Below are 12,343 nucleotides of genomic sequence, written 5' to 3' on the forward strand. Positions count from 1 at the left end.
ATGAAAACATGTCTAGGGGGGAATGAGAGGATGTAGTGTTGAAAGATCTGCCCTAGAGGACTTAGAAATTTAGGTACAATTAGTTGCATTTTCATGCAAAGATTGTGCTCAGAAAAATAGCTGGGGAACTGCACCAACACATACATTCAGGCTGACAGTGCTTTCCTGTATAAAAAGTAGATGACGTCAAGAGGTCTCTCTCCTCTGTTTGCAAAAGAGCTGTGAAATTTGGCAAGTGTTATAGCTGCCCAGAAGTGAATCCTTTCCTAAAATGTAGGAAAGCACTCTGCAGTCCACAGGACATCAGGTGCTTTGAACATGAGTCAGGTTACAAAGGGAGCTCTTGTCTGCCTCATTTGTTGCAGAAGTTGGAAAGTGTCTTCTGAACAAGACAAGAGATTTTGGGAGAGAAAGGATGGTCTGATGATGAAGGCAGCCAAATGCACCCCAGAAGAATGGAGTCCCTTTGTGCTACAGAGCTCCAAGTGAGGCTGGTTAATGCATTTAAATTAGCATTTCAAAGCTGACTTCTAATTACATGGGAGTAATTTTATAGAGGTCCAGTTCAGGAGTCCCCAGCACCCAGGGATGCAAGTGAAATGAATGTGGGTAACAGATGCTCTCACCTTTGCAGTTAGGCAGTGGGCTCTAGAAAACTGGATCTAGGAATTCCTTTGGCTACTCTAAGGTATTGAAGTCAGTAGAGCTAAAATGACTTGCATCAAGTGAAGATCTGCCCCAGTGTAGAGTTGGGAGACTCCCGGGACTCGAGTCCTTCCTCTGCCAGTGGCCTGCTGTTTAGCCTCAGGCAAGAGACTTTGCCTTCTTGTGTCATTTTTTCACATCAGTTATTTGGAGATTCTCCCTTCCTTCACTGATTGATTATATGTCTGTAAAGGGCCCATAATGTATACAATTCTATCAAATACTAAGTACTGCGAAAAATAATTAGGCCGCCAGTTTTCCAAGTTAGGCACTCAGTTACTGGGGTACCCAGTTTAGGTTTTGTTCCAATTTAATATAAACTTGGCACAGTCCCCTTATGTGGACATGATAAAATTGATTAAACTTGATTAAACCTGTACAGCCACTGGATACAAATAAACCCTTAGCGAAGGTTTTCAAATATTGGCCTAAACCTCCTTGTACCTAAGATCCACCTCTGTGGGGCACCCTCTGTTCCCCTTGTGAAGGGTTCAGAGAAAATAACTTCATTAATACTTGAGCTGGTTAAATATTATGGTGTGAAAAGAACCCCTGAAAACTCCAAGTAGTCACTACTCTATATTCAGTGCAGGGGTTGCACAGAGTGCAATAAATATAGCAAGGGCTGCACACACCAAATGCTGAGGATAGAAATAAATATTGTATTGATACCTTCTGTGGGTGTGATCCAGGCTGTGGCCTGAAGGAGGCATAGCTGTGGAAGACAATGTGACTGTGTTATTAAAGGCTGTCTCATAATGCTGACATCCCAACAGTGGAATTGAGGTTGTGCAGGCAATCTGGTTTCTGGGATGTCTTAATTTTTTGGTGATTTACTTTGCAACTGAATAGCCTCTTCTAGTGCCTTCACAGCTCTCCCAAGGAAATCCCTCTGGTTTAAGAAGTCAAAGGAACACTTTCCCTTTGAACTGGCCTTCTAAGCCGTTTCAGATCCTGGTCTGTCTCCAATTCTTCATAGTTCTTAGAAACATATGTTTTGCAGCCACAGAGCTCCATCTGGGGGTGGCTCAGGGCATGAGTGCACTCCTTGAGGACAGTCTGCATTGGTACTGCTGCTGTCTGCAACAGCTTCTGCAAGAAAACTGGTCTCGAGTAACTGTGTCTACAGGAGCAGCAGACTGCCATGTCACCAGCATGGTGTTGTTACTGTGCTGTCATTTAGTATTTGCATAACCAAGTACTCAATGACTGTGCAGTAACCAGTGTTACTCCACAGTAACGTCCCCACACACTTTTTTCTGATGCTACTGTGCAGTAGTGTCATGCCATGGTTAGTGCCCGCTAGTGCAATTGCAAAGTAGGAATGAGCTACTGCTCAGTAGCTTCTCATGTAGATGCAGCCAGTGAGCCTGAAAAACCTGTGCTGGTGAGGTAGAGTCAGAGCAGCTGAAAGGTGGGATCTGAACTCCTTTTTATTAGCAGAGATGAGGAAGAAGGTGTTCAGGTAGTTTGGAAGCGGAGAGGGGATGCTCTTTGGAGCTCGGGTGGGCTTGCTTTCCTCTCATGCAGAGCATGGACGCTTACTCTTTCTCATGTGTTACCATAGCAGGGATAGGGGAGAGGAGCATGGTTTAGTGAGTAGAGCTTGAGAATGGTGGTGAGGCAGATGAACACCAAGCCTTGGACTATGCGAACAAATGCTCTTGCTGTACAGAGGAGACTGCAGACAAAAGCAGCTGAGCCACAGAGATGTGCCGGGGGGTTGTGAATTGCTGAAATAAATAGTCTCAAGAGCAGTGGTTCTTAACATTTTAGAGTCAGGGCTCCCTTCCATATATATGTATCTCAGAGCACAGCCAGATAAGCCTAAAGCTTTCAGATGCAGCCTTGCCCAGCTCCAACATTGGCTATAGCCTTTCCCAGCCCAGCCCCAACACTCCTCCCTGAAACAGAGGTGCATGGGGCAGTTCCACCTGGCCTCTCCACAGTTGAGAACCACTGCTCTAAAACTATGAGTTTCACTGGGTTTCCCCTCTAACATTGTGGTTTGAATGGAACGAAGAAGGGAGGCACCTTCCAGAATTAGGTCCTTTCCAGAGAACACTGCCCCTTCAGTACCATGAGGGTATCTCTCCCCTCCATAGCTCCCAGTAAGTAACCTGGTCACAAGTGAAGTCACTAACACCACAAAGTACAACTAGGGAAGGTCTAGGGCAGCAGTGTTAACTGTTCCTTATCATAGAATCATAGAAAATGAGGGTTGGAAGGACCCTCAGGAGGTCATCTAGTCCACTCCCTTGCTCAAAGCAGGACCACCCCCAACTAGATCATTTCAGCCAGGGCTTTTTTTGAGTCAGACCTTAAAAACCTCCAAGGATGGAGATTCCACCACATCTCTTTGTAACCTGTTCCAGTGCTTCACCACCCTCCTAGTGAGAGAGTCTAACTATTTTCATTGCCCTCTGCCGGACTCCCTCCAATTTGTCCAAATCCTTTCTGTAGTGGAGGGCCCAAAACTGGACACAGTGTTCCAGATGTGGCCTCACCAGTGCTGAATAGAGGGGAATAATCATTTGCCTCAATCTGTTGGCAATGCTTTTACTAATGCAAAGGAGCATTGCTAGCAGATCTTTATTGGATGGGTCACTTTATTTTGCAATGGGAAAGGCCAATTTATTTTGCAATTGCCTCTGTTTCTGTGTAACCTAAAGCTGGAGCCCTCTGTAAAGTGCATTGGTTGCTTATTCTCAAGCAGTGATGCTCAACCAGGGTGTCACAGCTACCCAATATTAGCAATGTGAGGTGTGTAAACACCTATACACGATTCACAAGATTAACCTAGAGATTTCATATCAGAATCTAAAATATCAAAACCATTCTGACCTGTTATGGTCTTTCTGAGTTCTTTGCAATAGAAGAATCACTTTAGTATTTTTCTGTAGTCGCAGAACAAATGAAAGCTAAGAATTGGCATTTTCCAAGGGGCGCCTGGGGTCTAACAAGTGGTTCCTTGGGTCTTAAAAGGCTGAAAACCACTGCTCTAGAAGGACAAAAGTACTGATGGTTCATAGAAAGTCCTGACCCTGCTGGGTGAGACTGCTCCCCTCAGATGACTGTAGTGCATACGGGGAGTCTGCCCAGACCCTGCTCTGGGAGAGCAGTGTGAGAGTCTCTGACTAGGGGGAACTGTCGTGCCAAGGCCCAAGATGTGCAGTGCAAATGCCACAAGCAAAACCATGGCACTTGACTGCATATACAGCACTGTCAAGTGCTCCAGAGGACCAATACGAAACATTTTTCCATTGCTGGTTATTTCGGAGGGGAGAACGCAGCTCCAGTGTTTCTGGTCAGTGACCATCTTTTCAAGTTGCCGTGTTAACTCTCCCTGAAGTATATGGCTTGTGCAGACACAACCCTCCCAGGGACAAGGGAATTTATTGAGCCATATTTAAAAAAACAAGAAAATCCCCAATTTCTGTCCATGGGGTTGTTTGCAACATCAGAAGACTCTTAATTTGAAGAGGTCTTTTGGTTCTTATTTTGCCCATGCAGATGAGGGGCAGCACCTCCACAAATGGAAATGTTGGCACATTGGGCAGGTGCAGTTTTCAGAGGCTCTCTTATGTTACTTTTTTAGGACTAGATGTTGCATGCTGCCTGTTTCTGTGCAACAAGGGACTGGAAGGCCCAAACTGGGTCAACCAAGGTCTCCTTGACTTTATTTCAGAAACTCAGTGGAAAGCGTAAGGTTTTCCATCTTCTTTTTGCAGCATACAGTACTCTCCCCTATCAGAACCTGTTCTCTAAGTGAATGGGAAGGCTGCTGGCTGGCTATTGCATGTTTCAGCTGGACAGACCTGTACTTTAGCAGACAGGTAGAACGTAACCCTGTGCCTGGAAGATGAAGCTAGAAGAATTCATCCTAGAGATGCATTTTTAAGTGAGAGTAATTAACCATTTGCATCAATTTACTTAGGGCCATGGTGAATACTTTGTTACTGGAAATCTTTAAATAAAGATCGAAGATCTTTCTGAAAGAGTGTCTTGCTCAGCAAGAAGCCATCAGGTTCAGTGTAGATCTGACAAATGATGATAATGGTGCTTTTTACCCATTTATTAAATTCAAACACAACACAGACCTTGGAATTTATACCTTTTGCCTCACTGTCATAATTCTCCTTTTTATGCAATCATTTGTAACTTGACAACAGCCTCCAAGAGTGTGTGTTCTCTGCTCCCGCTGCCTTCCTGGGAACAGGCACTCCAGCCTGGCTCATTTTTCAGCTCCCACGTGCATACACCAAATCTAGAAATTCAGCAGTAAAGCCACTCTCAGGTTGCCCCCATGACTATGTTTGATATCTGTTTCTCTTGAGAAAAGCCACAGAGAATTCCACTTGAGCAGTTTTCCCACCACGTGTCTGGGTTGGGCACGTCTGAGCAGGAGGCATGTCCAGGTTGGGCACGTCTCAGCAGAGCTGAGCCACAGAGCCAGGCACGCTCTGGCTTGCATTCCTTCTGGCCCCATAAGTCCTTCCCTCTTGGCTTCCCATGGAGAAATTGGATTTTGGCCTGTGTCTGAGTGTTGTACTCTCCTTTGCTTTTAAGTTGTTGCATTGAATTATTTTGTTGTTTTTTACCACCTTAGATTATGCTCAAGCTGGTGAATCTGTCTTTAATAGTCGGCTTGCTCAAGCTTACACTGTGATGGTACCTAAGATGTATTACTCTGCTTCCTGTGTCCCTGGGAAAGGGGCTACAGTCTTCATTTGTCCCCTGCTGAAAGGCAAACTCAAGCTTGTCTCCCTGCTTGGGAACCCACTTATCTATTGAACTGTAATTTGGCCTTGACTGTACCCATGGAGGGACCTTGTGAGTCTGGGAGTGCCTGTTTGCCTAAAGGTCTGACTTCTAGAGGCCATTACCTTAGCCAACAAGGTCTGAATTGCAGGCACTTATAGCTATCCTGCTGTATACTGTATTCCACATACTCAGGACCTATTTATGCCTCACTTCTGGTCAGACAAAATGGCATGAGGTTTTTGTCAAATCGTCTCTGTTACAGCTTGCTTATCTCTTTCTCCAAGCCTCCTGGGAAGGGACAGTGGCATACTCTGGATGGTAAGAGTGATTAGCAACTGATTAGGGTTAATTTCCTTAGACTACACGGGAAACTATTTGTGGCCTCTGGAGTAAAATCTGAATGCTAGGCTAGGTTGGCTGAGCTTATTGAAGGAGTGAAGAGACTGTACCCAGTTATGTTGTGAGCCTGCAGTGTCCTGTGCCTGAGCAGCTTGGGATAACTTGGCTAAAGGAGCAGTTTGAACTTACAGTGTTTCTCTGTCCAACATCTTTTAGGCTGTGATGTGGAGGGCAAGGTTCATTGCTGTTCACCTCTTGCCTGCCTGTTGGCAGGAGTCTGTCAACTGTTGTGGGACTCAGTGGCAGCTGTCAGAGAGAAAAAGGTAGTCACTTAGGAACAGTCCTTTTTGTTCTCCAAGTGCACCATCTCCTTGGCCCACACTGACCATCCCTCACTCTCTTCTCTTTGGCATCTCTGGTGGTAGAGGTCCTTAAGGATGGTTGGTGATGGTGGGGTACTTTTGCCTTCAACCTGATGGAAAAGCATGTACCCCCTCCCACAATGGCCAGTTATTGCTCCAAAATGGTTCTGTGACCACAGAGCAAGGTGTGTGCTTCTGTAGAGGCAATGCTTTTGAAGAGGAGGTCCTGCCATTGTTAGCTAACTCATCTGCACATCTTGTGCAGGCACTATAATTTATGGTGTTCAGCAATACATTTAAGTCTGTAATATGTTACTGCAGAGGAACTGCAAACAATGGAAACTCTCATAAATCCTGCTGACAGCCTGCTCTCAGTGGCTTAGCAGAAAACAGAGCTGAGGAGCAGAGTGTTATGTACAAGAAGGAAGCTTTTTAGCCTCCTGGGATTCCTTCAGCCTGCAAAATACACCGGGTCTTGAGCTAACTCACTCATGTGCTTGTCAGTAGGCAGCCAGGCAGAAGGCTTGCTCCTTGAGGCAAGCAGTAGGGCCTGTGTCCTAAAGTGCCATTCTAATGCGAACGCCGTCTGGAGTGCAGTTGCCTGCTTTGTGCACAAAGCTGCAGATCATGCATGGACAGCTCAGGTGCTGCTTCTTGGAAACCTACCTTGCGAGGTGGATATAAAATGTTCTTAGATTTCCTCTCTGCTGTTAACGACTGTTTTATTTCACAGCCCTTGGTTACAATTTATAATGCAGCTTGCTTACCCCGGCAGGCTGTCTAAGGTAGCTGCGCCCTCTTACTAGGAACTCTGACCTGTGCAAAACGACTCATCATTAATACATCTCTGTAATGGTTTGTTTATTTCAGCTCCTCTCCAAGCTTTTCTGTCTAATGGTTTTGTTTGCTGTTTCTGCTTAGCTTATCAATCAACAGATTATCTCCCTTCAGCACTGGAAGGTAAATCTGCGTTGCATTAAACTTCTCTGACTAGAACCTTTCCTAGACCTGTAGCTTGGACATGATTAATCTTTAATGCTTTGGTACTAATTGAAGGAAGAACTATATTGACATAATGTTGTGATTCTGCATGCTTAAAGCTCTAATGCTTGCTTGCGCTGCAAACAGCCAGACTGAGGTTTGTCACACATAGTGTTGTGAGGTGCAAAAATATTCCTTTTTATCAGTGAAAGAAAGGAGAAAAGGATTGTCCAGCTGTTTCTTCTTGTTAAAGAGAGACTTCCATACAGGGACATGCTTTAAAAAATAGAAGACAAACTTCAAGCAATAACTTGGGGCACATCTCTTTTGTAGTTCCCCTCTGTTCAAAGCAGAGTTCTCCTTTCTCCCTCCCCCATTATATTCCTTTCCTCCCCAGCTTCCTCAGCAATCCAGATTCCCCTTCAGATTCCCCTTCATTTGGTAAGTGTAGGGTAGCCATACTCATGGCATTCAGTTATAATCTGTATTGCAATCAATACTGCCTCCCTGCAGAGGCAAATAGGAGAGGGTGGGCTGCTTAGGAGAAGTTCCCTCTCAGGCAACCCCAAGGCTTCAGAATTGCTATCAAAATGGCAAGGAATGGAAAACTACACCAAGAGTGGGGGTGAAGAGATGTTTTCCAAATTGGCTTGGTCTGAAGGTTTTCCTAGTCTGGAAGTCACTCCTTAATGTTTAAAAAAGGCTACTGAATTGCCACCCTCTTGTTCATTCTTCTTAACTGTCTTCAGATTATGAACTCCACTGGTCCCTATCTACTTCTGTCACAAATGTGCAGACTTAGCAAGGTCCAAAGGGTAATAGGGACTGCAGTCTCCACATGTCAAATCTGAGCAGTGCTCAGGAAACTGATATATTGACTTGGAGAAGAGCTTCAATTGGACTTTCGCTGTGGCCAAGTGATAAGGAAGAGATTAAATGCAGCATTTTCTGAGATTCCAAGAGTTACTCAAGGAAGTGACCTGAAATTGAAATGGCTAACAAAAAAGTTGCTACAATGAAGCCACTAACTACTGCAGTTCTTGTTCCTCTGTAGAAAATTACATTGGTTCTCATGGCCACTTTGCAAGGGCCCCAGCAAGATGTGGACAAACCTTGTCTGACCGATCTTGTGTGTCTGAATTGGACCCAGAACTTGGGGGCTCTGCTTTTCCTTCAGCATTCAGTAGCCTTCAACATGTCACGTCTGACTCAACAATTTGTACCATGAGGGCTAAATTCATCCCTGGTGCCATCCATGAATGTTGGTGGAGTTACACCAGACCTGAACTTAGCCCTAAATTTCAGTGTGCGAATCACTGGTTTGTGAAAGATGCTGCATAACTGGCACTCGATGGTATCTGACATGTTTGATGCTTGGGAAGTTCCACCTTCATCTCCACGTATCTAAAAGGGCTTTACTGGGACTGGGGTGGAACCCAACCCAGGTGAATGCCCAGTGACCAGACAGTCAGCCCTCTGCCCCAATGTCGGTCCTCATGGTAAGTTGCCTTCGTTGTCATGTGGAAGGGGGCAGAGGGGTGGGGGGTGTAGAAGGTTTCCTTTGCTTTGAGGTCCCTAATGACTTCAGTAGTCTTTTCCCTACCTATTATGTGGATACGGTGAGCTGTTCACCAGGGCCAGATGCCTGAGAACAGCCTGCCTCATACCAGTTATCATTAACACGGTGCACAGAAGCATGAGCTCAAGCTGTGGTGTTTGGGGACAGACCTGGAGTCTGGTGTTCTCCTCCAAGTTGGTAAGTATTTAGAGCTTGGGATTACTTTGACCTTTTACAGAGAGGGAGTTTGTGAGACTTGGATTCCTACCTTCACCCCCTTCTCTTCTCCTTACCCATTCAGCCCCTTCAGAAAATGGAAGAGCTTGGAGGTTGATTCTGGGGCTTGATTCAGGCCCATATCTCAACCCCAGATTTTTTCTCCATGCTCAGGGAATCCATTTTCTTAGATCTCATGCAAACTGCCTGTATCACGAGGCAAGAGAATGGAAAGGTGAATAACAGAGTTGCAAGTTCTGGCTAAGTTTGTAGGTGGATCAGGTCCCTGGTGCCCATGGCACTATCCAGGTGCCTGTCACAAGCTTAGAGCCCTGACATGAATCTCTGTTCTGAGACTGCATCTATACTGCAGTTGAGAGTGTGACTGCAGCATACTTGCCTGAGCTGGTTTGAAGCTAGTGCATATGCATCTGTGTGCTGAACCCTCCCTCTGACTTCAGTGTAGACATAGCCTATATTTAATCTTTTAGAATGGAAGCGAATCAAACAGAGATAATGATGGGGACTGAATTTCCCCTGCCCCAATAGCAATGCTCAATAGGTAAAGCATGAACAGCAGTAGCATCAGCTTCCTGTTATGACTTAGAAGTACTGCTCTGGAGTCAACTAGCACATCTGTGGTCCTTGCTGAGACTGGCTAGCCCCAATCACAGAATTGTGTCAGGAATGGTTTCTGTGATTGTTTTCAGCCTCCCTGCATGCTTATGGGAGCTGGACACTCTTGGTTTTGTTCTGAGCAATGATACCTTTCCTCATTGATGACAGTTTGTATCAACAGTGTTGCCAGCTATCAACTGTCTTAGAGGTATTTGGTGTTTCTCATAAAGCCCCACTTCCTGGAGTCCTGTGATTTCTATGAGAATCTTACATTTCAAACAAAAACTGCATTTCTACCTTGTCTAGCTACAGAGAAATACAGAAAATGTGATCCCCAAAGTTTTCCAAGGCAGAAACTAAATAAAGACCCAAATTTAAACCAAATCGGGGATGTAATAATGAAGCAAATTGCATGAGCTTTCGGGGCTCATGATGATTCAAAACACTTTTGACTGCTGATGGCTGGCAGCATGGCATAAATATACACTGTGTTGATTTTGTGCTATATGTGAATAGCACTTGAAATTGCTTTACAATATGCATATTAAAAATGTCATAGACTATACTGGCTTCTTGGACAGTTCAGGCAGATGCTTCAGCCTGAACTTATGTCTACAGAATACAGTGCATGAGCTCACGTGGTGTGTGGTCCACAATGCCTTGGCATGGTGGCAAGAACTGTGGTAAAGAAGTCATGTCAGCTTCATATATAATTGCTTTGTTTGAAGATGCATAAGCCAGACTTATAACATCCTGTAAAACGATGGTTGTATGTGAATACAAAACTATTGCTGAAGTATGATGCCCTGGAGGCTGTAACTCCTATTAAGTAAGGGCTATTTTCTTGTAAAAGGGGACACTGTTGTTGCCAACTTGGCCCCAAATTCATCATCTGGAAATCCTAAAACCAATGGAAAAGTTTACACCATTCAAGTAGAATTCTACTGAACATGATACTTTCCCTACAGCCTGTGAAACCTATTCCTTTGAACTCATTACAACACCGAGAGTGTAAAAGTGAAGCTGGCTTTATTGACTTCTTTTGTTTTACTGTCCCAAGTTAAAAAAATGTATCAAATGAACAAGTCATAAACAATAGTAGGTATAGTGAATTTAATTATTTCTCTGCTAATCTGGAGTGTCATAAGCTATTACAAAGGGGATGTCTGACAGATGATTATTAATTTGACATTGTCCATGTAATATTTAACCAAGTGTATTAACTGTCAGTTTCCCTATTCCCAGATTCAGTTATGTAGCAATGACTGTCAGCAGAATATCAGCACAATGCAAGAATGCCTGAGAGGGAGGGAACTGAACATGAGAACGTTGGGCCCTAGAGAGTAACAAGGAGAGACATCCGACACCAGACACGGCGTTATTGGATTGAGGGAGGGAAAACCCTTTAATTTGTTTCTAGCAAATTAATCTGAGCTCTAAGAAATACTTCTTGCATCTTTTAGGAGCACCTTCTGCGCTATCATTTCTCAGCTGACCGAGGAGACCCAGCCGCTGTTTGAAACCACTATCAAATCTCGTTCTGTGTCTGAAAACGCGGATGCTAAATTCACGTGCATAGTGACAGGTAATGGCTTCTGCAGTGAAATAACCCATCCCAGCCTGATCCATTACTTCTTGTGGTTAGTAGTGTAACTCTGGAGCAAATAAGAATAAGGCCAATGTTACTAGCCATCCAGCTGCTGGAGTCAAGTGTTATTCAGCTTTAGTAATGGATAGACTCTGGCATTCATCATAGCTGAAAGAAGCTTGGAAACAAGAGCTAAGTCTGTCCCCAAAGCTGAAAAACTGAAAGGCAAATGAAAATAACTTAATATTGTCTTTAATAGAAAATCTCCTGAGTTTTTGGGGTGCCTGCTTCCTGAATTCTGAATCCAGGGTTTCTCAATGTTGCTGTCTCCCCATTTATTCTCCAGTTTAACTTATTAGCACTGCAGCTGCGCTGTTCCTCAGGTAAGAATCCCTTTGCAGAGCCACACAGAGGTTTGTTCTGTTGGGCATATGCTGTTTCAAAGCCGAATTCTGACAGAGCCTGTTTTGACCTTCACATGACGGCATGCAGCTGCTGTTATGCTAATGCACATCCTTCTCCTTTGGTATATTTAAATGGAAATCATGACAAATGTAGAAAAGGAAATCTGGCACTGAGATGCCCAACATTCATCCCCTTGTCCTGCCTTTCCAAATCCTGTGTGTATGTGGGGCCAAGTGCGATTCAAGCCCCGTTATTGCTTATGCTTTGATGCTACTGTAATTGATTGCTAACCCAAGATTGAAAGGAGATTCTAGATTCCTTGCTCCTCAGGACTAAACAATTAGCCAGTTATCATTGTACTTCTGATGGACTTTTAGCAGGACTGTTACCCACTGGCTCAAGTGCCAGGAGTTTACACTTTCATGGTATGTATAATGTCTCATAGGCATGAACAGAATTTGACTAGTGGTATCTATTCAAACCGCACCTGTGCCCTACCGTCTTTGAGCCCCTTCCATGCCTTGAGGGCAGAGCAGTCACAGCCCCACCTCAATCCCTATTAGTGCACAAGGGAACAAGCCAGAGCCTGCTGATGTTTGACCAGAACTTGGGCTTATCATTTTGAATAGTTAAGACAAGATTTCCTCACCCTTCTTCAGCTCCTTGATTTTTTATTTTAGTGTTTATTTTAAATTTTAGTTTAAATGTAATCAATTTGGTTCGCTCTAGGGATGAGGTCTTTTCCTTCTAAATCCACCCATTCTGGCTTTAGGCCCTGCCTCCATTTGATGGATGTATTCTCTTAAC

At 44.3% G+C, this 12,343-nt stretch overlaps 1 protein-coding gene across 2 annotated transcripts in view; it reads left to right on the top strand.

The window, feature by feature from the left end:
- ALPK3 (alpha kinase 3) overlaps window positions 1–12,343 on the top strand; it is a 58,031-nt gene that overhangs the window by 8,812 nt on the left and 36,876 nt on the right. Inside the window, exons 2-3 of one of the 2 annotated variants that reach the window (XM_090030171.1) lie at window positions 7,092–7,130; window positions 11,007–11,128. In XM_090030171.1, the coding sequence (XP_089886297.1) occupies window positions 7,092–7,130; window positions 11,007–11,128 (161 nt within the window). The remainder of the gene's footprint in view (window positions 1–7,091; window positions 7,131–11,006; window positions 11,129–12,343) is intronic. The other variant, XM_090030172.1, reaches the window with a different exon arrangement.

Source organism: Crocodylus siamensis, chromosome 15 (assembly GCF_052110815.1).
Source record: "Crocodylus siamensis isolate JL-2025a chromosome 15, ASM5211081v1, whole genome shotgun sequence".
Taxonomy (NCBI): Eukaryota; Metazoa; Chordata; order Crocodylia; family Crocodylidae; genus Crocodylus; species Crocodylus siamensis.